General features: G+C 38.7%; 1 protein-coding gene across 6 annotated transcripts; it reads left to right on the top strand.

Annotated features, from left to right (window-relative positions):
* Positions 1–992: 992 nt before the first annotated feature.
* Positions 993–8,903, top strand: LOC110709648 (probable pectin methyltransferase QUA2). 6 transcript variants are annotated; one of them, XM_021887862.1, is made up of 9 exons: positions 993–2,178; positions 3,794–4,542; positions 4,638–4,770; positions 5,456–5,696; positions 6,361–6,574; positions 6,665–6,840; positions 6,954–7,257; positions 7,970–8,108; positions 8,220–8,903. In XM_021887862.1, the coding sequence occupies exons 2-9, from the start codon at positions 3,812–3,814 to the stop codon at positions 8,376–8,378; spliced, it is 2,097 nt and encodes a 698-aa protein (XP_021743554.1). In that variant the 5' UTR covers positions 993–2,178; positions 3,794–3,811; the 3' UTR covers positions 8,379–8,903. The 6 variants fall into 6 exon arrangements, with proteins under 6 accessions (XP_021743554.1, XP_021743551.1, XP_021743553.1 ...); XM_021887859.1 differs by having other exon boundaries at positions 3,665–4,542; XM_021887861.1 differs by having other exon boundaries at positions 993–3,052.
* The last annotated feature ends 16,077 nt before the right edge of the window (positions 8,904–24,980 follow it).

Raw genomic sequence — 24,980 nt, 5'->3', positions numbered from 1 at the left:
GAAAGACAAGGTTTTTCGAACTCTTTCGAAATACAAGGTTTTATTTGCGCTTAATATGGTCTCTAGTTATGCGGGGCTACGATTGATTATTGTCCGAATTCGGGTTACGGAATCAACACAAGAATTTTCTCTTTCACAATCAAATTATGAAGTGGCGACGGATCCACTCAAAAAATTGTATGAGACAACGAATCGAGAATGTGCCGAATTGTTATATCTATGTATTTGGATTCTTAGTTCTTCCTAGGTTGATTCTTGTTTGATTTTGTTAAACTTGTTTTCATTATCGTTAATTGTCAATTGTAGATGCCGTATGACTTTCATTAATAAAAATTAATGTCCTTTGAGACTTCTTTAAAAAAAAAAAACAGCGATAGTAAGTAAAAGGATACTGAACTAAGGTGAACCAAGTGCATTAATTTAACTTTACAATCCTAAATGTGATCTTTGACCATTAACCATGAAAACAAAACAATTGCTTTTGTTAAAAAAATGAACGAGTATCACTTGATGTAGACCTATTTTATTGCACAACGAACTTGTTCTTTCACCCGGGTAAAAGTGTACAATCAGACTATTTTTTACTCATTTGGAAGAGCAAAAATTGAACACCCAACATATTTCAAAATTGAAAAAACGACAATGTAATGAAAAAGTGTAACCATTATTTCAAAATAGACCTAATTTGTAGTAATAAAACTCTGTAATTGGATAAATCATCACTCCAAAAGACTAAAACTCACGTGACCCAGGCTTAGATAGATACTTGTTTTGGACGTTTATTAAAACTAAATACCCCATTATCTGAAATAAAATCCAAAAGTATGTAAAAAAAAATAAAATGAATTCTCAGCATATTATTAAAGATGAAAAAAAACAGACACAAAAAGAAAATCGTTCTTCACTCTACACCACCCACCAGTAAAAAAATATGTAAAAAGGCAATTACTGTTACTATTACTACAACAGATTAAAGTTACTACAGTAATAAAGATTTTATAAAATTGAGCGGCAAATAGATTCGAGAAAATCCTCGTTCATAAGCCATATGAACGAATTTCGTTTATAAGAGGCTATTTGAGTCATTTTGCCAGGTATAGTTAGGGTAAAGTCGTCCAAATGAAATTTGTCTCTTAACTTCAAACTACCGCTGTTTTGGAAATGTGACATCCCGTTATTGAAGAATTATGATCCCGTAGCTCACCCATCCTACTTCAGTAAGCTTTAGCAAGCTTCTGCAACTGAGGGGACTGTCAATTGGAGTTTGTCTGAAATTTCTTGGCCTTTACACATTTGCTGTATACGAATGATAAAGTGTGGAGGAGGTGGTGGCGGCGCGTCGACTTGGCGGCGACTATAATCCCGTTAATAAATGCATTTAAGTTGGCCACGAATGAGGAATGTATACTGAATTCCAATTACAACAAGTTCAAGCAATAAAAACCCCAATTAACCCCATCAATCAATTGCCTTTTCCGGTTATTTTGAATAAAATTCAATAAAAAAAACTTCAATTCAACCACACAATAACCCTTTACATGCATATATTTACCAATTGCAACAAACGAGATCACCAATTTCACAAATTAACACTAATTAAACGAATTGGGGTTTTTATTGCTGATCAATTGGGGTTTTTACTTCTGGAAGAGGGAAGAAAGATAAGTTAATGGCGGAAGCTTCTAGAAAGCTTGATACTGCTAATACTCGTCTTGCTATTATTGAAATGAAGCTTGATTCTAAACCTGGTTATCCTGAAAGTGTCGCCATTGGTGTTACTTCTACTGTTGCCTTTCGCGATGTCGCTGCTGTTTGGCCTCAGCTTGTTTTTGCTGCTTCTAGTCTTTGGAACTCTGTTAGAGGCTAAGGACATCAATTCGGAATCTCGCTATCTTCAAACCTTGAAAAAAAATCGAGTGCAGAAGTAGAGAAGACAACTTCATGATCGTGTTCTCCAGACAACTGGTGAGGCAGAGCTTAACCAAAGAGAAGACAAAACGAGATGGGAATTGGAGAACTGTTAATCATGCGGTAACGGCCAAGTTAAGTGCCATGCCAGCTAAAAAGAACGAAAACAATAAAATAATGAAAGATGTTTCAATATTTTCAAAAATGCCATCTTATGAACGAATTTTGTTCATATGGCTTATGAACTGGGGGAAGCTCAATAGATTCTGGGTAAGTTTATGCCTCCTTATTTTTAGCAGATCTACGTAATATTTTTCTCATTTTTTCACCCAAAAAATACTCATTTAATTCATCCCCAGAAAAAAAATTAAAAAAATTTTAAGTGACAGAAAGCAGAAAACCATAGCCTAAAACACAGCTTAAGCTAATCCCGACTCATTAAATATTGTAGTAGTAATTAATTAGAAAGAGAAACTTTTGCGATTTTTAGTTTTTTAACTTGAAAAAGCTCAAAACTTTAACATCAATTGCAAGATTTAACATCTGGGTTTTGTTAAATCCAGTTAATTTTTACTTGGGTAATTTTTAATCTTACTGAAAAAAATTACATTTTTTTCTATAATTTTTGCAGATCGACCTCCCTTCCACCCTTTTTCTCTCTCTAGTATTATCTTTATTGTTTGGATAGCGCGTATAAAAATTTCTGGATTCACACAGTATATAATAAAACAGAGAGAAAGAAAGAGGAGAGAGAAAAAGAGGTGAAATAAGTTATTTGAAAATTGAGCATTAAATACACAGCATCTACTGCTATTACACTACATTAGTAATTGCAGAGGTGATAGGAAAGTGAGTAATAAAAACTTGCATTTGTTTTGTTTTAGTATAATGTTTCAATCAGTATTACAACAAGTATATTATAACGACTTCATTTAAACAAAATCTTTGATTTTCCTGATTTTCTTGGTTTTCTGGGTATATAAGATTGTATAGAGGGAGTAAGAGAGAGATTGAAGAAGAAAAATTCCCAAATTTTGAATCTTTCTATTTTTTTTTACAGTGTGAAATTTTTCTGGGGTTTCTTTGTTTTTTTTTTTTTTTTTCTCAATCTCAGTGGTTCAAAGTTCAAACTTCAAAATCTCAGGTATTTCTCTTTTTTTATTTTGCATAATCTGTCTTTTTATGTTTAGACTTTAGTATTGTAGGAATAATAGTACGTTGATCTTGTTTGATTCTGCATATTTTCAGTTTGAAACTATCTGGGTTTATTTTTTTGTTCTTGATTTATAATTAGTATGTTTAATACAAAAGGAATAAATTTCAAATTAAACTATTGTTTTAGTTGATTAGTGGATTAATCATAATGGGTTTTTAGTTAGTATCAGTAAATTAATTTAATTTTGCTGGGTTCATTCCATTTTTCAATTAGTTTAATTTTTGGTTTGATCTTAGTTTTGTTAAAAGTTGTAGTAGTGATTAAAGGAGTGTGAGTGACTGAACTAAAATAGAGTGTCGGTGAAGGTTGTTTATGCTTATAATTTGAAGTTATATAAATCATTTACAATTATATTGTTTCATTTGTAATAAGCATCCAAATCTGGATTCCACCTTGTATTGTCGTCGAAAAAGAAGAATTTTTTTGACTTTGAGTGTTTAAAATCTATATTTATGTCTTTTTATATGCTTCAAATGAATGATATTGTTTAGTTGGATCTGATATTCCAATATTGTTGTCATACTTTGCTGCCACCCTCAGGGATGCATCTTGTAATAGGTTGTTATAATATACGGTGATGCAATGGCGATGTAGTGGACTTGATTACACAAAGATACTTGTAGATTTTATTCAGCAGTTGTATTGAAATCCAAAAGGTTGCGTTTGTAGGATTCGCGGTAGTATAAAATGTCAAGGCCTCTTCAAAGAGGCATATCTGGTGAGCAACGGCGTCTTTCTGTTGGTAACAATCATGGTTCTTGGGATTCCCAGGACTCTCAAATGAAAGAAAAAACAGAAAAGGATGATACTCGAGCTGGTCGTTCGTTGTCTGACCAAAGCTATTCTTCAGTAAAGTTACCCTTTCGATTAAATTCTTCGGATAATGCCCCATCAAAGTTGGGTGTTAATGAAAATGGTTTTACAACAGAATTGTTTAGTGGTGGAAGTCCAAGAAGTCGGCATAAGTTAACTTTGCTTCTTCTTAGAACCAGTTTAGTTGTTATAGTGATTCTTGCTTTAACTGGGTCATTTTGGTGGACAATATCAATTACTGCATCGTCAAGAGGTCACATTTACCATAGTTATAGGAGGATGCAAGAGCAGCTCGTCTCAGATCTTACAGCCATCAGTGATCTATCTCAAGGGCCAGCAAAACTGAGAGAATTGGATTTCTGTTCTAAGAAAGATGAAAATTTTGTGCCTTGCTACAATGTTTCAGAAAGCTCGGGTTTAGGTTATGCTGATGGCGATGAATTTGATCGTCTTTGTGAGCACAGTTTGAAGCAAAATTGCTTGGTTTTACCTCCTGTGAATTACAAGATTCCTCTGAGATGGCCTACTGGAAGAGATGTCATTTGGGTTGCAAATGTAAAGATTTCCGCTCAAGAAGTACTTTCTTCTGGAAGTTTGACCAAAAGGTGAACTGAAACCACCCCTTTCACTTGTCTGGGACGGAGAGTTCAATTTGTGGTTTCTGCTTCATTGTTGTTAATCCCCCTGGCTTTAATTACAGGATGATGATGTTAGACGAAGAACAAATTTCTTTCCGCTCTGACTCACTCACGTCAGATAACATTGAGGACTACTCACATCAAATTGCTGAAATCATTGGGCTAAGAAGTTCTTCCAATTTTAAACAAGCCGGGGTATGTAATCTTCTTTGGTTAATGTAATCAGACTTTTATAGTTCCCTGTCCTTGCAATTGGTAATCTTCTTCGTTGATGTAATCATACATATATATCCCCTACCCTTGCAATTAACATTGCCTGGCCTCTAGATAGGGCTCTCTCCTTGGGAAGGTTGTGGGGGTTGGATGTATACAGCTTAACCAACTCAATTAGGGAGGTTGTGTCCATTGGGCATTTGGCCCTTCACGATAAAAAAAGATGCACAAAGTATTAATGATTCATTGTAATTTAGTGAATCATAATCCTAAGCCGAAATAAATTTGTGAATCTTTTGCCTCCATTGGAAATGGATTAATGTGTACTGCATCATATCTAATTCTAAATCTTTCACTTCTTAGAATCTAAGGGGCCCATATGAATGGTGAGGTATTTTTTTATGTGCTTTTGAGCTAGTATTGTGGATAATCTCATTGCTTTTGCTTTAAATTCCTTTTAACAAAAACCATTGACAAAGTTGAAGCTAACTGTTTCAGAATTTCTATATTCTTCAGCTTAATAAGACATGATTTTTTGCGTATTCCTTTTTCTTGACCCCATCAAAAGTAGTATGTACCTTGTCATCCTTGAGATAGGCCTGTAATATCCCAGATTCTAATACTATTCAAGTGTTCATGAGCCATAAAGCATCTTTTTCTGGTGCAGGTGAGAAATATCCTAGATATAGGATGTGGATATGGTACCTTTGGAGCGCATCTGTTCTCAAAAGAGTTACTGACCATGTGTATTGCGCCCTATGAGGCTTCAGGTAGTCAAGTACAACTCACACTTGAAAGAGGTCTTCCAGCGATGATTGGTTCCTTCAGTACAAAACAGTTACCATTTCCATCTCTTTCTTATGACATGGTGCATTGTGCGCGGTGTGGCATTGACTGGGATCTGAAAGGTACCAGGTCTTTCTTATATGTTAGTATAAAATATGAAAATTAGATGTTTCCATTTGACATTTGCTAGATGAAAACCTCTAGACTGCTCCCACCCAATTGGATCATTGTCATGCCTCCTTTACAATGTCTTGGAGGATAAAGTTTATTAAAAGAATATTGATAGAGGAAAGGAGTGTTGACATATTCGTAGTGGAATGTACATCATCAGTAAGGAATTGCCAAAGAAATTGTCAATGTTTTGCTGAAGATATTGATGGATGCTATGCACCTGAATTCTCCTTCTCAAGAATCGCCTTTCCTATAATTGTTTGGTGGCTGGGGTTTCCTATCCTACTTCATATTTCTTATAAAAACTTAAATTTCTTCTTTGGAACCTGGTGTCTGGGATGCTGGGGCTATTACCACCCTCTATAAGAATAAGAACCTGCACTGCCAAAAGAGCCTTCAGAAAATAGGTCCATAGTATCAGACTCTCCTAAAGGTCAATCTGTAATGTCTTAAGATTTTCTATGATGCTCGATTCATTAGAGGTATAAGGAATCCAATTTTCTTGCCTTGCTGGTACTTGCAAGGCAACTTAGATGCGAATTGTGGCAAAATGTTTTTATTTTGCTAGCTTGATGTCAAAGTTGGGTGATATATGATATATTCCAAATCATGCAGATGGCTTGTTCTTACTTGAGGCTGATAGAGTCTTAAGACCCGGTGGATACTTTGTCTGGACTTCACCTCTTACCAATGCCCGTAATAAAGTGAATCAGAAGAGATGGGATCTTGTTCATGATTATACAGAGAAGCTTTGTTGGAAATTGTTGTCCCAACAGGATGAAACTGTTGTGTGGAAGAAGACTGCCAAAAGGAATTGCTATTTTTCTAGGTCAGTTATTTACCTGCTTATAGACGAGTATTCTTTTGCAGTTTCCTGGGTGATAGTGAGTGACATGTCGTTGGAATGTTTATATTTCAGGAAACCTGGTTCAAGCCCGAGTGTATGTAGCAAGGGTCAAGATATTCAATCTCCATACTACCGCCCGCTCCAAACTTGCATAGGTGGAGCTCATAGCAGTCGCTGGCTTCCCATTGAAGAAAAGTTAACTTGGCCGTCTCGGGCCAAAATGAATGAAAAGGAGCTTCAACCTCATGGTAAGATATCTTGAGTTTGCGTTGTTTGATTTATTTTGATTTCATGTGATGGTTAACTGCAGCTTTTATCTTGATTCTTTGTATAATTAGCTGACACACTATTGACTCCTCAGGACTGCATCCAGAAGACTTGGCTGAAGATAGTTCAAATTGGAATTCTGCAATTCGTGATTATTGGACCCTTCTCTCCCCTATTATTTTCTCAGACCATCCAAAGAGACCCGGTGATGAGGATCCTTCTCCCCCTTACAATATGCTCAGAAATGTGCTAGACATGAATGCTCGCTTTGGTGGTTTTAATGCTGCTTTGCTGGACACTGGAAAATCTGCGTGGGTCATGAATGTTGTACCTACAAGCGGTCCCAACTACCTGCCCTTGATTCTGGACCGGGGTTATGTTGGTGTATTACATGACTGGTAAGTAAGAAAATTTACTCTTTCTTCCTCCCTTGTGAACCCTTATGTCAATTCATGGTCTTGAGATTCCACTATATTATCTACTGCTATATATAATTGCTAATGCAGCATATTGTCAGTGAATACTGTATTCCTCATTCTTGAAGGGGACATGAACATCTGATACCGTCGTTAATAGAACTGCATATTTTTTTCAAGCTGAATTTATAGCACTTTAAAGAGATTACAGTGCCTGGTTATACATGAAATGTACAAAAGGTATTGGCCAGGCCAGTTTTCCAACTTCCGTATGTAATGAATTATACATTAAATACAATGGGCAGCAAAACAAGAATTGGAGTAGTATAATCAGTATCAGCTTTTTACTGTGTGGCTGGTGCATTAGGATTCTGGTCATCTGGTGCATATAATGTGCAGAAAATGGCCTCATATTCTGTTGCGGGAGGTTTTAAGCCAAAATCTAAGTAGGTCAGTTGAAATAAAACCCAGACATTAGGGTATCACTTAGCTTTACCTGTTAAGGAGTTTGGGAAAATGTGATGATTGATAGTATTACGATACATGATGCATTACTTATCATGAAAAATGCAGACTTGTAGTTGCACCATACTGTTGATAACCTTAGGTTTTATTTCTAACTTTGCTTTGGCCTAGGACATAGAGGATATAGTGTAACTATTTGCTGAAGAATGTGTGATTCTTATTTGTATAGGTGTGAAGCATTTCCAACATACCCTCGAACTTACGACTTGGTGCATGCTGATGGTCTTCTCACTCTAGAAAAAGGTTCCCAACGCAGATGTAATACTCTCGATATATTTGTTGAGATTGATCGAATTCTTCGGCCTGAGGTATCTAAATTAGTTTTATTCATCAGTTTTCATTTCAAAGTAAAAGAGAGTTTTAATCAATTTAATTATATCACATTTTAGAAAAGCAGCTAACATAGAGTATTGGCTCAGGGATGGGTGATTTTCCGAGACAAAGCTAATTTAATCGAGTCTATGAGACCCCTTATAGCACGACTGAAATGGGAAGCTCGTGTTATTGAAATTGAGAGCAACAATGACAAGAAACTCCTCGTCTGCCAGAAGTCTTTCTTCAAGAGGCACGCAAAGTGATCTACGACTACAAGCCTTTAGGGTAGCTACCTGTGATTAAATATTGATTTATTTATACCACGACACAAGTCAATAGAGAAAATCAAAGTCAACAGATTTTTGGAACAGAAGTGAAGTTCAGTATACGATATATTTTCTTTTTTAGTTGAAGCCAGCGACAAAATTCCTATGAAGCTATAAGGCAACCATAGGGCCCCTGTAATTACGCGATTGAGGCACAGCAAGAGTGATTGTCAAGTATAGAATGAATCAGTGTGTTCAGTTCTCTTTTGTCTTGGTTTTAAGTTATACGATGTCTAGCAGAATAAGCAAAGAGCGTCTGCTGCAGTAGATACGATGCTGGGGTGGCAATTTTCAGTTTTTTTTTTTTTTTTTTTTTTTTCTACCACCACCCATCTTACTAAATCCATCTATATTCATTGTAGAAAGCTCAATTGAAAAAGGCATTCATTAGTAATGCAAGTCTTGTAACACAAAACTTGGGTACTTATTGAATGGTATATTTTCAAGAATCATTAAACCTCACTGTGGTTTTACTGGTGTTCAGAAAAGCTAGATTAAAATGAGATTTACCCAAAGTACATAGTACATTTGTTTGGCATTTTTGGCCTGTTTAAAAGATGGATATAAATGATCACACTCATAATATGAAGCCAAAGTCCATGATGACGTGACATTATTTGAGAATGCGTATTTTTGTCAATTTATAACGGCCTGCCAAATGAGTTTGTTTGTGAGGCAACTTGAGCTTCATCATCGAAGGGGAAGATTCGGTATTCAAGAAATTTTATCTACCATACGAGTATTTTGAAATATCTTTTCATTGTGTATGCGAAGTTTGAAATGTGGGTAGACGTAGCTATCTCCGAGATGCATTTGCACATGCGTAACGCCATAGTAGTAATAGTGAATAAGACCTTTATAGCATGTTTATTAGACTATTAGCGTACATCATGAAAATGAAATATGCATTTCTATTAAATATATTGGTTAGTACACACTTCAATGTCTCCAACTATCTGATAGGAATATTCTTAAATGTTAAAAAAACTTAAGTTAGAAAATCATAAGTATTTCAAATCTGTTAGCTGTATTTTTCAATCAAGAACTTAAAGCAAGCTTATCTCTAGAAATAGGTGGGCTGTGCAATCATGTCTATTTATAAGTGTTCCTCTTTTATGGAGTAATTTCAAAAAGTTACATTGTCTTTATTTTTAGAAAAGAAATTTTCTGTTTTTGTAGGACCTGATTTAATACAAGCAGAAGTCATTATCTGAAGTGATTTGTGGCCAAAAAAACAATTAATGTGGATCAAGCATGTGCATTAATAATTAATAACTGAAATGTACGTATCTATCAAAAATACTAGTAGATCACAAGCAATTTCTGCGTAAACACCAAAATAATGTATGTATTGAAAAGTAAAAGAGTTAACAACTATATCTCATATTACACTTTGTTTGGATAACAAATTGCGGTGTAGTTAGGAAAGTGGAGAATGGGGTGGGGAAAGAAAGGCAATAGATCAAGAAATTAGGGAAAGGCGAAACTCTTTTGCACCTCTAAATCTCTTTGATTTTAAAGGGATGGTGTTTATTCAATAGGATGATGTTTATTAAAGAAGAATGGAAAATAGATCCTTCCGTCTCCCTCCACCTCATCTATTCATCCTCTTATATACACAAGGATGCTTGCTCTGCTCCATTTTCCTTCTCTCCATTTCCTCTAATCCGAGCAATATGTTAGTATCTCTTTAGAGTTTGAATTTAAGTATAAACGTTGTCGAGGATTAATTGATGATATGAAATGTACATAAAGGTTTTTTCTTGACCTGTTGTCCTCAAAGAGTCAAAGTTTTTAGTTAGTAATGATCTCATAAATGATTTTGGGTATTAAGTACATTCTTATTTAGTAATGAATAACAACAAAGTTAAAGCCCAAAGTATAAGGGTGGCCTAGCACATTAATGGGTTATAAATACGACCCATTTAAACATTTTGGTCCTAATTGGTAAACCGTTGAAAATCAACATTTGCGGTTGCTACTTGCTAGTAGTACCAGAAATCAGTAGTGGGAGTTTGAAAATGTGGGGCATACAAAATTGGCAACCATCGGAACATTCCCATTCTTAACAAAAGACAACAGTTTCTCCTAATATATGCAGTTGTAAATTGTTTATCTACCCACCATTCTAGAAATAAGCCTTACTAAAAGTGGAAGATAGGATCATTAGTAGGGAAGTTATCAATAGAGCAAACACAACTCATATTAGTTTCTTAGTTTCTTTTAGGCCCTTATTTGTTCACCTTTGCTGGTATTAGGCCAGATAAGTTCTGATAATGATTAATAAACGTTACTTAAGTTTGAATTACAACTAATTTTTTCTTAATAAAGTCTAGTAAGTTTATTTAAAATAATATAAGTTCAAGAAAGTGAAAAATAGGTGCATTAAGGTTGTGTTCTATTCACCTAGTTTTTAGTTATCTAAATTTATTACACCTTTATTAAAACTTACTCTAGTTGTAATTTATATTAAGGTAATCCTTATCAACCCTCATCAAAACTTATTTTATTTGAATTCATCTAAACTTATGAGATCTGAAATAAATAAAAATAAGGTGAACAGAACAGACCTTTAGTAGTTTTTACTTTTAGTCTCTAAGCTTAAATCCTATGTTAACATAGTTGCCTAGTTTTAATTAAAAATGTATCGTATGACAACAAACTGGGTTCATTATTTGAAAGTTTAGTACCTCTAGACACATGAAATGTCGGTATATCACATATGAATGTTCCGCATCAATAAAAGAAGATATTTCAATTTACTAGAGTAATGAGCTACTTCTTATTCATCACCATATGAATAAGTCTTTCTAGTCATATCTCCTAATCAAAAGAATTACCTAAATCCTCTAGCTAAAGCAGATAGAGAAGTAGGGTCGAATTCACAGGGAAACAAGTCTTTCTATTCCTAAATAATTAATATAATCTAGATTATCAAGTAACCAAATTATTTTTATGGGATTAAACTAAGGAGAATAATTAAATTAAAGCAGATTAAATAAGGGAGAAATCAATAAATCAAAGCATAGGGTATAGGTTCACCAATAGATAATATTCCAGGGTAAAACACAACAATCAATTATCAATGCATCAATTAATCAGATCATAAAGGGCTTTCGCCACGTACTACAATCACAGAATTAATCTACCGGTATTAAATCGCATCTTCCGAATCTTGACTTAACCATTTATAATTTAACCCGCCTATTGAAATTAAGCCTAAACATCAATTCTCATCTCTCGAGTCTCGAATCAATATTGCATACCTCATACAATTAAACCAGGCTTAATCTAATTGCATAGCATTAAATCAATCAATAGGAAATCAACCAAAGCATTGACAATCAACAATAATAAATGGGATTTGTTAAACATCGCCCACAAATTACTACATAAAGCCCACAAAATTCACTTGGTTTGACAATATTGCCCTTGACCTAAAAAAAAAACACTCACACTCTCATCACTTACCTTCTTTCAACCTCTCTAAAAAAAAAAAATTTCAAACAACGGCAATGTCGAGGCGGCAAGACAAGGAATTGGCGGCGGCGGCGGAGGGAAGGAGGTCCCAAGGAGGCAAGGTACAATTTGTAAAAAAAAAAAAAAAAGGGAAAACCGCCGTGACGGAGGTGGGGCGCCCTGGCTGGACGCCCAGCCAGCGGTGGTGGCGCCAGCTGCAGACGCCGCCACCAGTAGGCTGGCGCCTGGGCTGGACGCCATAGCCACGGTTGTGGCGTTTATTCAAGGCGCCGCAGCCGTGGTTGTGGCGTCCAGCCCAGGCGCCAGCCCACTGGTGGCGGAGTCTGCAGCTGGCGCCACCACCGCTGGCTGGGCGTCCAGCCAAGGCGCCCCCCCCCCCTTTTTTTTTTCTTTTTTCTTTTTTTTTTATATTTGTTTTAAAATATTGTTTTTTTTTTGTGTAATATCTCATTGAATTGTTTTTATATTTTGTTGTTTATTTTTATAAATTTTTTCAATTTTGTTGTATTTTTTCTATGTTTGTATTTTGTTTACAATTATTTGTTTGTTTTTTTTGTACATTTTTATTTTTATTCTCTATTTTGATTTGTTTTTATATTTTTTTTGTGACTTTGATATTGTTTTTGGTTAGTTAATTTATTTTAAATTTTATTATTGATATTGTTTTTGGTTAGTTAATTTATTTTAATTGGGAATGAATTATTTATGTTTATATATATTCTTCTGTGTTGGTTTTATTTCCTTTCTAAGTGTATTTTTTATTCTATTATTTTTATTTAAGTGTTTTGTTAATTTCTTTATTATGTTAATTTGTTAGTATGTTTTTAGTTTATTTGATTTGGGTAGTGGTAGCTATTTTTCGTATAAATTTTTGTATGTTTATATATTTTAAAATTTTGTGTAGAATTCACTGGGTCGTCATGGTGCGGGGAAGAAAGTAGAGCTTCTTAGTAGAAGCTATTCAGTGGAGAGTTCGGGGCATAGACATGTCAGATCCCGTGGTATTTCGGCCTCAGCTCGTAGAGAACGGATCCACCGTCGGGATGAGGATGACGATGATGATGCTGAGGAGGGTGACCAGAAGGAGGAGCAGGAGGAGGGCGCAGATGAGGATGAGGATGTGGACGATGGCAGTGGACCGTATGATGATTACGGTCCATTTAGTCAGAGGGTTGATGACATGTACGAGACACATATGGTGGAGGTGCGTAAGGGTAGGGGTGGTAGGTTTGTTAGTAGATCTGGCACATCATCTGCGTCCACTGTATCTGGGGCAAGCAGGAAACGGTCGAGGGCCGGTAATGATTCTTGGGTTGTTAGGAGTGAGGTGCCCGGTGGGCCTGTTGACGGGAGTGTGATTCCTAGCTTTCTAGGACACATAGCTGCCCGTATTTGGGAGGACCAGGAGAGGCCTTCAGTTACGGGGTTGTTGAAATGTCATACCCGGGAAAAGACTTGTAGCTTTTTACGTACATGGGCTAAGGCTTGGCCGGCGGAGAGCGAGATGTTCGAGCGACTGGAGGGCACTGGGGTGAATCACGTTCCTGCCACCATGCACGATAAGATTGACAGTACGCTGATCACGGCTTTCATTGAGCGATGGCAGCCGGATACAAACTCTTTCCACCTTCCGTTCGGTGAGATGACGATCATGTTACATGACGTCGAGGCCATTATGGGGATTCGTGTTGAGGGTAAACGACTTTGTGTTGTGGCTGATGCGGATCAGGCAGTTTTGCTGGCAGAGTTGTTGGCGGTGGACAGGGCTGCACTGTACACCAAGGCGCTAGGTGTTTGGGAACACGGAGGTGTGAAGATCACATCCGTGTTGCAGCGGTGTTTGTACCCCAGTGCACGTAGGACGCACGACGCACAGCTGAGTGCTTATGTTTTTCTACTCCTCGGATGTACCTTGTTTCCGGATAAGAGCGGTGGAAACAAGCTCAGGCTAGGCGACATAGTAGAGGCGTGTGACCCCGACAGTGTAGGGCAGTTTTCCTGGGGATCGGCTACGTTGGCGTATTTGTATCGCCGACTAGGATTTGCGAGTCGGGCTGACGCGGCAGGTATCACTGGGTGTCTGACTCTATTGCAAACCTGGATATACGAGTACTTTCCTGCATTGCGACCACATCGTGACCCGGTTCCTATTGATGAGGGGATGCCGCGTGCTTGTGCGTGGAGTCCGCGCTCGGAGAAGAAGTCCGTTGACCGCCTCCGATCGATACGGTTATTGCTGGACAGGCTGTCCCCCTTAGAGGTAACGTTTATAAATTGTTTCTACATTTTATTATTTGCACATATTATATTCATGTTATTAAATTTTAAAACTATGTGCAGGTGAACTGGATGCCTTTCGGCCCGAACCCTAGTGTTAGGGTACCCAGGACCCTGTACATGGGACTCTTTCAGTATCGTGAGATCGTCGAGGCGTACATGCCCGAGCGTTGTCTTCGCCAGCTTGGATTTGTCCAAGTTGTCCCTCCTCCCCCGGCATGCCCGATGAAGGCGATCCGACCTGCATCGTCGAGGGACTACGTCGTGCAATGGCCGGATATCATGACCGGGACGTGGGACCAGTTTCCGATGGTGGCCCGCTTATGGACTGCGGAGTTGCAGCGGCCGCCCTCTGGGGTTCCTCCCATGTGTGACCATTACTACATGGAATGGTTCAACCGGTATTCGCACCCGAGGTTGATCGCAGATCTCGACCACAGCGATGATGATTATGTGCCACCACCTACTGCCATGGAAGCGGTATGTCTCATAGTATATTTATCGTTGTCTTTTAATTAAGTTTTATATGTTGTTATTGTATTTCATCTTTTGTTTTTTGTTGTATGCAGTGGATGGGAAAGATAATGCAGGACATACAGAAACTCTCTCTTGAGAAGGACAGCATGAGTGCAACAGTGAGAGCTGTTGTTGATAGTCTGGAACAGACCCTTGCGCAGTGGGAGTCGTCGTCGAGGAGGGATTACTGATGGTTTTGTCATTTTATTTATAGAGCACTTTAAATATTATCATTTTAAATTATTAAATTGGACATTATGTTGTAAGTTTGTAACATTTTAGATTGTTCTTTTAGCTTCCAACTTAAACATATTATCATTGCTGTTTTTAAATTTTTATATAACCGTTCGTGGATCCGCGCAACTTACCCATGCAACATATAGAATGCAGTAAGCAATACAATATAAAAGATTAATGTTCTCATTAAAAGAGCAACGTACAAATAAGATTACATAGGAAGAATGTAAACATGAAAAACTAAAATGCAGCTAGGGTGTTCCATTCGTGGATCCGGTCATGATATAGCGCATCCCAACCCTCTACGCTCGCTGTGCGAATGTTGTACCACCGAGGTATAATCGGTGGCACTGGAAAATCGGATGACATGTCTAGTCGGATGAAATGTCTGTATGACGACCCAAGAAACGCAATAGCTAGCTCTCTGACCGGTGTGGTGACAGTCTCACGCGACCGCCAAGGGAGAACCGTGGTACAAGGATAATAAGCTTGACTATGCACTCCCAGGACGAAATGCATGACTGCGCATTTGTAAATGTTTGCAACGGCAAACAGATCTAGGGGCGCGTCAAAATAATGATTTTGGCCGCAAGGTCCACCTCCCCACCGGATACGCCGCAGAGCGCCATCCAAGTCATCCTGGTACACATGACGATAAACATTTCGGTTAGAGGCAATTTCGCTGTACATCAACTGATGCACCAAACCGTAGTTGTCTTCGCCCATTTGAAAAACATCAGCCACGACCCGGAATCCGCAGTTACCATCTCCGACTACATCATTCCACCCTTCCAAGTACGGCATGATGATCGCAGGTATCCTTTCCTTGTACGGAAACTGATCAACATCGTTTCTTCCTATTCACCATATAATTATAGACAGTTAAGAAGGCAGGAGTAACACTTTAAAACTATGTGCAATGTAAACAACCAAAACGTACAAGTTCTCAGGGGCATATTCACAGACGATGAAGATTGACTACGACTAGATGACGATGTCCGACCACGAGCACGACCACAACCAAGACCACGGATATACTCAAACGCACTCCTGTTCCGCCGTTGTCGACCTCGAGGACGGTCAACTCCTTCGGGTTCCTCATAATCTAAGGTAGACGTGTGGAACATGTCATGAAGTACATGAGTAGCGTCACGAATAATAGAAGGATGGCTGGAGGACACTCGGTCGTACATCGAACGAAACTGCTCCAACTCCTCCTGTTCACGGTCGGCCGTTTGAGTGTCTGCATGCTCACCAATAACAATAACAAGCGTCCTCCAGAATGAATGGACCTGATCAACATGTAACGACGCCCTTTCTTCTGTAATAACGCGGTGAATGGTGCATGCGCAAGGTAATCCATGAGTTACTGAAATAGCACACCCACACCGAGCATACACTTCGTCAGCCAAGTCCCTCATCCTGTTCAGCTCAGTGAGAATCAACCCCAAGCAGTAGTGCGACACACGACCATGGAGAATCTTAAATATAAAATGGCTATACATCGTACCATGTCGTCGTCTGGAGTCCTCTAGAGAGTTCCTGATGTCGTTCTTCTGAGTTTCAATTGACTTGTTAAGTCTATCGAACAGTGTATCCAAAGCAGCGGTCGATGAATCAATCCAGTCCTTGGTAGCTCTATGAGCGCTCTCAACTCTACATGTTGTAGTGTTCCCGAAATGAAGTACCTGGTTTGTCCAATATTTGACAAACTTTTCCCTGTGAGGGACCCATTGCTGCATCACATAGTCCACCAGTGCCGGACACCACTGGTACGAATCCCTAAAGTTAGCCAATGCTCGCTCATACGCTTCCTCTGTGGTAGCCTGTAGGATCTTCCGGCACTTACCATTCACCAATCTCTCTACCATTTCCAAATTCTTGTTGAAAAGGTTGTAGGCTTTCACTTTCACGCAGTTGTTGATGTGCCATGTGCACAATAAGTGGTTCGATTCTGGAAACAGCTCTGCTATGGGGGCAAAGAGACCTCCCTCACAGTCGCTGACGATGGCTGCTGGATGAACATTAGGCCCGATGTAGTTTCTCAGCTTCTCCAACACCCAATAATAACTTGGAGCCGTCTCATCCTTGATGATTGCATGACCAATCAGAAAGTTCTGGTTCGTTGGAGTCATCCCCATGATCTCAACCAGTGGGAACTTGTACTTGTTTGTCTTGTACGTTGAGTCGATCAAAATCACAAATGGCCAAGACTTGATCATATCAGCACAATCAGGATGCACAAGGAAAAGATGAGTCACCTCCGCTGTATCTTCATCAGAATTAAACCAGAACAGGTAACCACGTGATTGTGCCTGGTGTAGCAGCTGCTGTATAGGGTTCCTTCCCTCTGACCGTTCAAACTTGAGTTGCTGTCTGACGTTGTAGATGTGTCTTCGGTTTGGATGGTCTTCTGGAAATTTCTCTAACATAGATGCTAATATTTTAGCAGGCTTGACTTGAGCATCACTCATTTCTTTCACAACTAGTTTCGCAGCAGGACTTAATCCGCTCAGCTGTCGATGACCCTCTTCATATACTATCATCTCATGGTTGTGATACCCCCATTTAGAGTAACCAATCACTTCCCAACCGTCACGACTCCGTAGTTGTCGGGCCTTTACTCTAAACTCACACCCACAACCTTTCCGCTTTGTATCAAACCGAGTGGCTGTACGAAAATCTCTTTCTTCTCTTTTGCGATAACGGTCACATCTCAAAATGCGATCCATTCTACCATCCCGTTGAGATTTATGAGTTACTACTACCAAGCAAAATCCAGCTGCAATTGCAACCTGTTTTGCCTAATCAATCGCCTGTTGAGCTTCTTCGAATGGACCATCATGTCCAAATATCCCACTGTAATCATTTCCGTCTCCACCATAATCCTGCATCAATTATATATTACAATAAATACATTTAACGGATAATACATTTAATTTCTATATTTACACAGAATTAACACAAAAAAAAGCATAATTATGTATAATCAAACTTAATTTTTATAAAAACCCAATTCGAATTTTCAAACTAAATTTAAAAATATACCATTTCGAATTTTCAAACTTAATTTTAAAAAAACCTATTTCGAATTTTCAAAATTAATTTAAAAAAAACCCATTTCGAATTTTTTAAAAAATCATTTTCGATTTTTTTTTTAAAAAATAAATAAATAAATAAAAAACAACAACAAAATCAAAAAAGAAAAATAAATAAATTAATATATAAGGGTGGCGTCTGCCAGGGCTGCCACAGCCACTGGATTGGCGCTTGGCAAGGCCGCCTCAGCCAGTAGAGTGGCGCCTGGCCAGGACGCCAGTCTGGTGGTCTGGGCGTCTGGGCTGGACGCCACTCTAGTGGTTCTGGCGTCTGGATTGGACGTCCAGGCTACGATTTGGGCGTCCATCCTAGGCGCCGGAGCCACTCCGACGGTAAACCGTGAATTTTAACGGTGACTTACCTCGTTTTCCGTCGACGACGACGTACCTCCGGCGTCCCCCGCATCTCCGGCCTGCCCTCCGGTCTCCCCCGGCGAGCCAGTACGGCTCCACATTTTTTAAACCGAGATTATTTCAATTTTAGAAAATGGGCATAATGGTCACACCAAGTCATATTTGTGGGCTTTATATGGTAATTTGCGGGCGATGTTTAGCGATTCACTAATAAATTACCCCTTCATATTATTTATGAATCCCCTCAACCCTAGAAATAAAACTACTCACACATATTTAAATCTAAACTAAGCAAAGCAAATAAACAAGACATAATTAATCAAAGCAATTAAATTACTGAAAATAAAAGGGGAAGAAATCGTTACCAAAATAAACGGAAATAATGAATTGCATAAACTAAAAGTGTAGAGAGAGAACAACAGTATTAACCAAAAGCTTAAAACTAAAATCTAAATATTTAACTAATGAATGACGTCCCCCCCCCCAAAAAAAAAAATCTTGCTTAGAAAAGCGTATTTACAAAAATCCTAAGCTTAATCGAAGTAAAAGACGCTTAAACATCACTTAAAAACACGCGCCCGATCAGGCGCCATCTCGCCCGTCCGGGCCCGCCTTTTTGATAGGTGAACCTCCGCTCACGCCCGGTCGGGTGTGCCTCCGGGCGGAGAGCTGCTCTCTTCCTTCTTCCTTTCCCGGCCGGGCGCGCCTCAGGGCGAGGGCCTTTCCGGTTAGGTGAGCACTCGGGCAAACATGGACTTTGATTGGGCCACTTTCTTGGCCCAATCCGGATTTCCTCTTTGGGTCTTTACTACTCAGTCCAATGCCTCGAACTCTTCTTTTTCGCCGAGCCCTTAATCACCGGTTTGATAACTCTAACCGGTCTTGGGCTATGGAAAATGGTCATATGAATGTGCTCCTCTCCAATGCTTGTAGTGGCTCCAATAAGTCCGGGACAATGCTCCAAATTCGCAATTTCCTATAAAATAATACCAAGACTACGAGAACACTAGAAAACGCATATTAGTTATAAAAGTGGCTCCAAAGAGCCAAAAATACTCCTAAATATGACCAAGGGACGGGGGTTAATCTCTATATGAAATGAACATATCAAACTCCCCTAAGCCAAACCTTTGCTTGTCCCAAAGCAAAGAGCTCATCAATGAACAAATAAAACATACTTCACCCCAAAAATCAATTAAAACCAAACATAACCAATTCAAAACAAATCCAATAAATATTCATCAAAGTCAACCGATCAAATCCATCTAACTGCTCATCCTCCCTAACATTTGACAGGTTCATTATTTAAAATTTTAGTATCTCTAGACACATGAAATATCGGTATATCACATATGAATGTCCCTCATCAATAAAAGAAGAGATTTCAATTTACGAGAGTAATGAGCTACTTCTTATTCATCACCATATGTTATTAAAATGTAATTTACTTTGCTTTAGATGGATACAACACTCATTTGGGTGGGTGAATGTGTTCCATTGTATTTAACAATGTATCAAGCCCTTCACTTCATTAATTTAAGATAATTCCTGTTAAGATAGAATATATCTTATTATATAATAGGAATATAGAATATATTTTGTGATCTCGTGATATTATCTTGTGAGGAGAATTATTCCCCAAGTCACGTGCTTTGTATAAATATTTTACAACGTTGAATGAGAAGGTTGAGAATTTGTGCTTAATTTGACATGGTATCAAGAGCCAAACTAAAACCCTAATTCTTTTACTTTGTCGTGTGTCGTGATCAACCTGTGAGTTATGGGTGAGAAAACCACGATTGACTTAAATTATTACCTAGGGTCAAGTGATAGTCTCGGTAATGTGATCACGCCTATTTAATTGCATGGTGAGAATTATGATGAATGGTCACAAGCTATTCGAAGGGATTTGATGGCTAAATGGAAATTTGGTTTTGTGGGTGGAACAATTGCAAAATCGGCAGAACCAGATTAGAAAGTGGAAGATTGGATTGTTGTGCAATTTATGCTAGTGTCGTGGATCACAAATACTCTTGATCCAAAGGTGCGATTGACGATTGGGGATTATGATGATGCGAGTGTTCTTTGGACGAATCTTAAGAATTGGTTTTGTGTAGTGAGTGACACTCATGTGTGCCAATTGAAGACCTCTCTAGGTGAATGCAAGAAGAGTTCGACCGAGTCAGTGGCCGATTATTTTGGCAGACTTTTAAAGGTGTGGAAGGAACTTCTCACATTCATGCGTGTGCCCAAGTGTTTGTGTGGGAAGTGTTCTTGCAATATTGTTGCTCAAGTTTAAGGGATTAGAGAGGAAGATTATCTTAATTATTTTTTTTATTAGGTTGGATGGTCATTATTCATCAATTCGTGCTCATCTCCTAGCTCAAAAGCCTATTCCGACAGTTGTCATTGCCTATCAAAATATTGTGATGACTGAACGACTCTGTGATGGTGCGACGCACAAAGAGAATAAAGATACAGTGAGTGCATTTCGGTTGGATGCAAAATCAAAACAAAAATATGTTGATAAGAGTGACAAATTCTGTAATCACTATAATCGAGAAGGCCATGATGAAGAGGGGTGTTTTCAAATACATGGCTATCCCGAATGATGGGGAGATTAGGGTCGTGGCGGAAGAGGCCTAGGCCGTGGTGGTGGCCGTGGTGGGGGGGGGGAGCATGGTAGTGGTGGTCGTGGGTCACGCAACAACAGTAGTGGCTCGGTAGCAGCTACTCCCTCGTATTTGCAATATTTTGTGCGTGCAATGGTTCGAACAATGGACAACAATCGAAGGGTGTTTATCCTGATGACGCAACAAGTTTTCTTGGCGTGAATGCTACCCAATTTTGGATATATTAAATCCAAAAAATAAACAATTGCACGGTAAGGAAACTATTATACCCTAGATTGTAGATACGGGGGCATCAAATCATGTGACATGTGATTTTTCGATACTCAAAGATGTGAAGTGAGTTTAAAATTGTCCAGTTGGTTTGCCCGATGGAAAGTCGGCGAATGCGGATCAATTGGGAACGGTGATATTGCCAGGCAGATTACAGCTTGATAATGTTCTTTATGTGCCTCCATTAACTTGCAATTTAATATCTGTAACTCAATTGAGTGACGAATCTAAGTGTGGGATGCAATTTACTAACAAAATATGTGTTATACAGGACCTGCAGACGAGGAGGGTGATTGGTGTGGGTGAACGTGAAGGTGGACTGTATTTTTTCCATTGTGTTCCTTAAGTGAAGGTTCTAGTAGTGGATGGAGAGTCTTCGTTTGATCTATGACATCAACGGATGGGTCACCCTTTAGAGACGATGTTGAAGATGATTCTGATTGTGAGTAGTTCTTCTAGGAGATATAATAATAAAGCATGTGATGTTTGTCCTCGTGCTAAACAATCTAGATGTAGTTTTCCAATTAGCGAGAATAATGCAAGTCATATATTCGAACTTGTTCATATAGATTTGTAGGGGTCGTATAAAACACCTTCTTTTTCTTATGGAGTACATTATTTTTTAATAATAGTCAATGGTTTTTCTGGAGGAGTTTGGATTTATATATTGAAAAATAAAACCGATGTTGAAAAGATGTTCTTGAATTTTGTTGCTATGATTAAACGCCAATTTGATCAACTAATTAAAATTGTTAGAAGTGATAATGGTACAGAGTTTAATTCCTTGCGTGATTATTTTTGTAAAAATGGCATGATTTTTGAGACATCATGTGTGGGAACACCACAACAAAATGGGAGAGTCGAGAGGAAACATCAACATATATTAAATGTGGCGAGGGCATTGAGATTCCAAGGTAATTTACCATTGAAGTTTTGGGGAGAATGTGTTTTATCTGCTTGTCATTTGATAAATGGAACCTCGACACCTTTGCTTGGGAATAAAACCCCGTTTGAAATTTTGTTCAATAAACCTCCTTCATATGAGTACATCCGTGTTTTTGGTTGTTTGTGTTATGTCCATAATCAACGCAGTAAGGGTGATAAATTTACGAGTCGGAGTAGAAAGTGTGTGTTTTTGTGATATCCATTTGGCAAGAAAGGTTGGAGAGTGTTTGATTTGGAAACCGAAGAAATTTTTGTATCCCGAGATGTGTGATTTTTTGAGACCATTTTTCCATTTACTGCCCCTGTGCATGTGGCTCCACCTAGGGACGGTCAGACTACCATGGGGGATGGGTATTATAGTGATGACGAGTGGTATAATGGGGGAGGTGATGTGCGTGGAAATGAGGGGAATAGGACAGAACACCCTGCAGCCAAGCCGCGGCCAGACCGGGTTAGACCATAGCCCGCATGCGGAGGGGACTGCTGGCATCCCAGCCACTACTGTCCAGCGTTGGCACGAGCAGCCAGCAGCAGCCTAGGGACGCACATCAGCGTGAGCAACATGATGACATTGCAGGGGCTGGTTTTGAGAGAGTAGGGGCTGGTTGCGTGTAACAGTCTTGTGATTAGAGGTGAGCAAAATCGGGTATGGTACGCCTGTCGCGTGTCTACCAAAAATAAACCTAACTCTGACCTCCTAAAAATGTAGTAGGGTAAGCTAGGGTCGATCCCACAGAGAATTAGATTATCAAATTATTACTTGTGTGTGTGTTAGAAACCCCTGTTTTGAACAATGACTATTACGATTTAATATATAAAACTATGGACTTGCAAATAAGCTAAGTACGGAGATGTAAAACTAACAGTAAGAATAAATATTAAAAATCAAGAATGACAAAATAGGGATCGGGAGATACAATATAGCATTGGAATATCGATTGATCATCGAATTATGTAAATCATGTTTTTATCTCAATGTTAGCCGATGAACGTAAACAAGCATTCAACACTTCCCTTATTTGTAAATAAACCAAATAAGCTCTTGGAGTATTATCTTACCAACTAATAATCTAGAACAAGCTCTCTAGACTCGATTAATTAGTAGCGTTAATAACAAGGGAGTAGTTAACTTAAGCCACAAATCTCACAATCTCGGACTCGTGCAACTCAAAGGGTCGATAATCTTAGGCATTGTAACAAGCTTTACTCACCTATTAAACACCTATCCAAGAACGAATATCATGATAGTTTTGATAGGATTGCTAGAAGGCTGAATATGTCTGCTGACCATTTGTTAAGTTGTTACATAGGGGGAATGGAGGAAGAAATTCAGTTGTCAGTACGAATGTTTCACCCCACCTCAATTCAGCAAGCTCACTGTCTTGCTAAATTACAGGAAGCTTCACAAAAATCTAGAAAAACCACAAAGAACCCTATCAAACCCTTACCACCCCTTTTAGATACTCCCAAACAATCACCAAACACTAACCAAAACAATTATCAGCACCCAAACAAATCCTACCTTAATAGAAGAACCTTAACAACAGCTGAGATGAATGACAAGAGGTTCAAGGGCCTTTGTTTCTTATGTGATGAGAAGTATGAGGTAGGCCATAATTGCAGGGGTAGGAAACCTAGGCTCTACCATATTAAAATCGAAGAGGGAGAGGAAGAATCGGAGGATGAGTAGGGAGACACAGAAGGACTGACGAAGAGACAGTAAGTGCTCAGATATCATTACAGGACTTGGATGGTCATTCTACCTTTCATACCATGAGAATGAAAGGATTAGTTGGAAAGAAATGTTTACATACCTTGCTGGACATTGACAGTACCCATAACTTTCTGGACACTCCTACAGCTTTGAAACTTAGTTGTAAGGTGGAGAGTGTACCACCTATGTAGGTGAAGGTAGCAGATGGAGGGCAGTTGAAATGTGATAAGATGGTTAGGACTTTTGAATGGAAGATGCAAGGATATCAGTTTAAGGCTGATTTCTTACTCCTACCATTAAGTGGGAGTGATATGGTTTTGGGGGTCCAGTGGTTCACCACCCTGGACCAATATTGTGGGATTTCAGGAACTTGGTGATGGAGTTTAAGGCTAAAGGGCAGAAAGTGAAGCTAAGAGGTGAAACTGCAAGAAAATTCAAGGGCATTTAGTCTTTGCAACTCTCCAAATTGCTGAGCAAAGATGGTGAGTTATCTATGCTACAGATAATACCATGGGAGGAGCAAATTAGAATCTAGAGTGTTGAGGTGATAGGGCCCAATTCACTGCATCCTGCTATGCAAGCCTTACTTGGAAATTATGTTAAAATCTTTTCCTCTCCAAATGGCCTCCCTCCTTCCAGGCCTCAATTTGATCACAAAATTCCCTTAAAGAAGGAACCAATGCAATCAACATCAGACCATATAGATATCCAGCTGGACAAAAGGATGTCATTGAAGAATTGGTGCAGGAAATGTATGAGCAAGGCATTATTAGGGACAATAACAGCTCATATGCTGCCCCTGTAGTGCTAGTGAAGAAGAAGGATGGAGGGTGGAGAATGTGTGTAGATTATAGAGCCTTGAACAAAGCAACAATCAAAGACAAGTTTCCCATCCCTATCATTGAAGAATTGTTGGATGAGTTGAGGGGGAGCTCATATTTTTCTAAGATTGACTTGAAATCAGGTTACCATCAATTTTGAATGCAGCCCAGTGATGTTCATAAGACAACATTTA

This window comes from Chenopodium quinoa, unplaced genomic scaffold, assembly GCF_001683475.1.
Source record: "Chenopodium quinoa cultivar QQ74 unplaced genomic scaffold, ASM168347v1, whole genome shotgun sequence".
Taxonomy (NCBI): Eukaryota; Viridiplantae; Streptophyta; class Magnoliopsida; order Caryophyllales; family Amaranthaceae; genus Chenopodium; species Chenopodium quinoa.
Note: the sequence above shows the minus strand (reverse complement) of the source record. Positions and strands in the feature narration are given on the sequence as shown.

Excerpts from the sequence above, each read along its gene's own strand:
- LOC110709648 (XM_021887862.1), top strand. The coding sequence starts at position 3,812 with ATGTCAAGGCCTCTTCAAAGAGGCATATCTGGTGAGCAACGGCGTCTT. Across the intron at positions 5,697-6,360 it reads CATTGACTGGGATCTGAAAG|ATGGCTTGTTCTTACTTGAG; the intron begins GTACCAGGTCTT and ends CAAATCATGCAG. Across the intron at positions 7,258-7,969 it reads GTTGGTGTATTACATGACTG|GTGTGAAGCATTTCCAACAT; the intron begins GTAAGTAAGAAA and ends TTATTTGTATAG.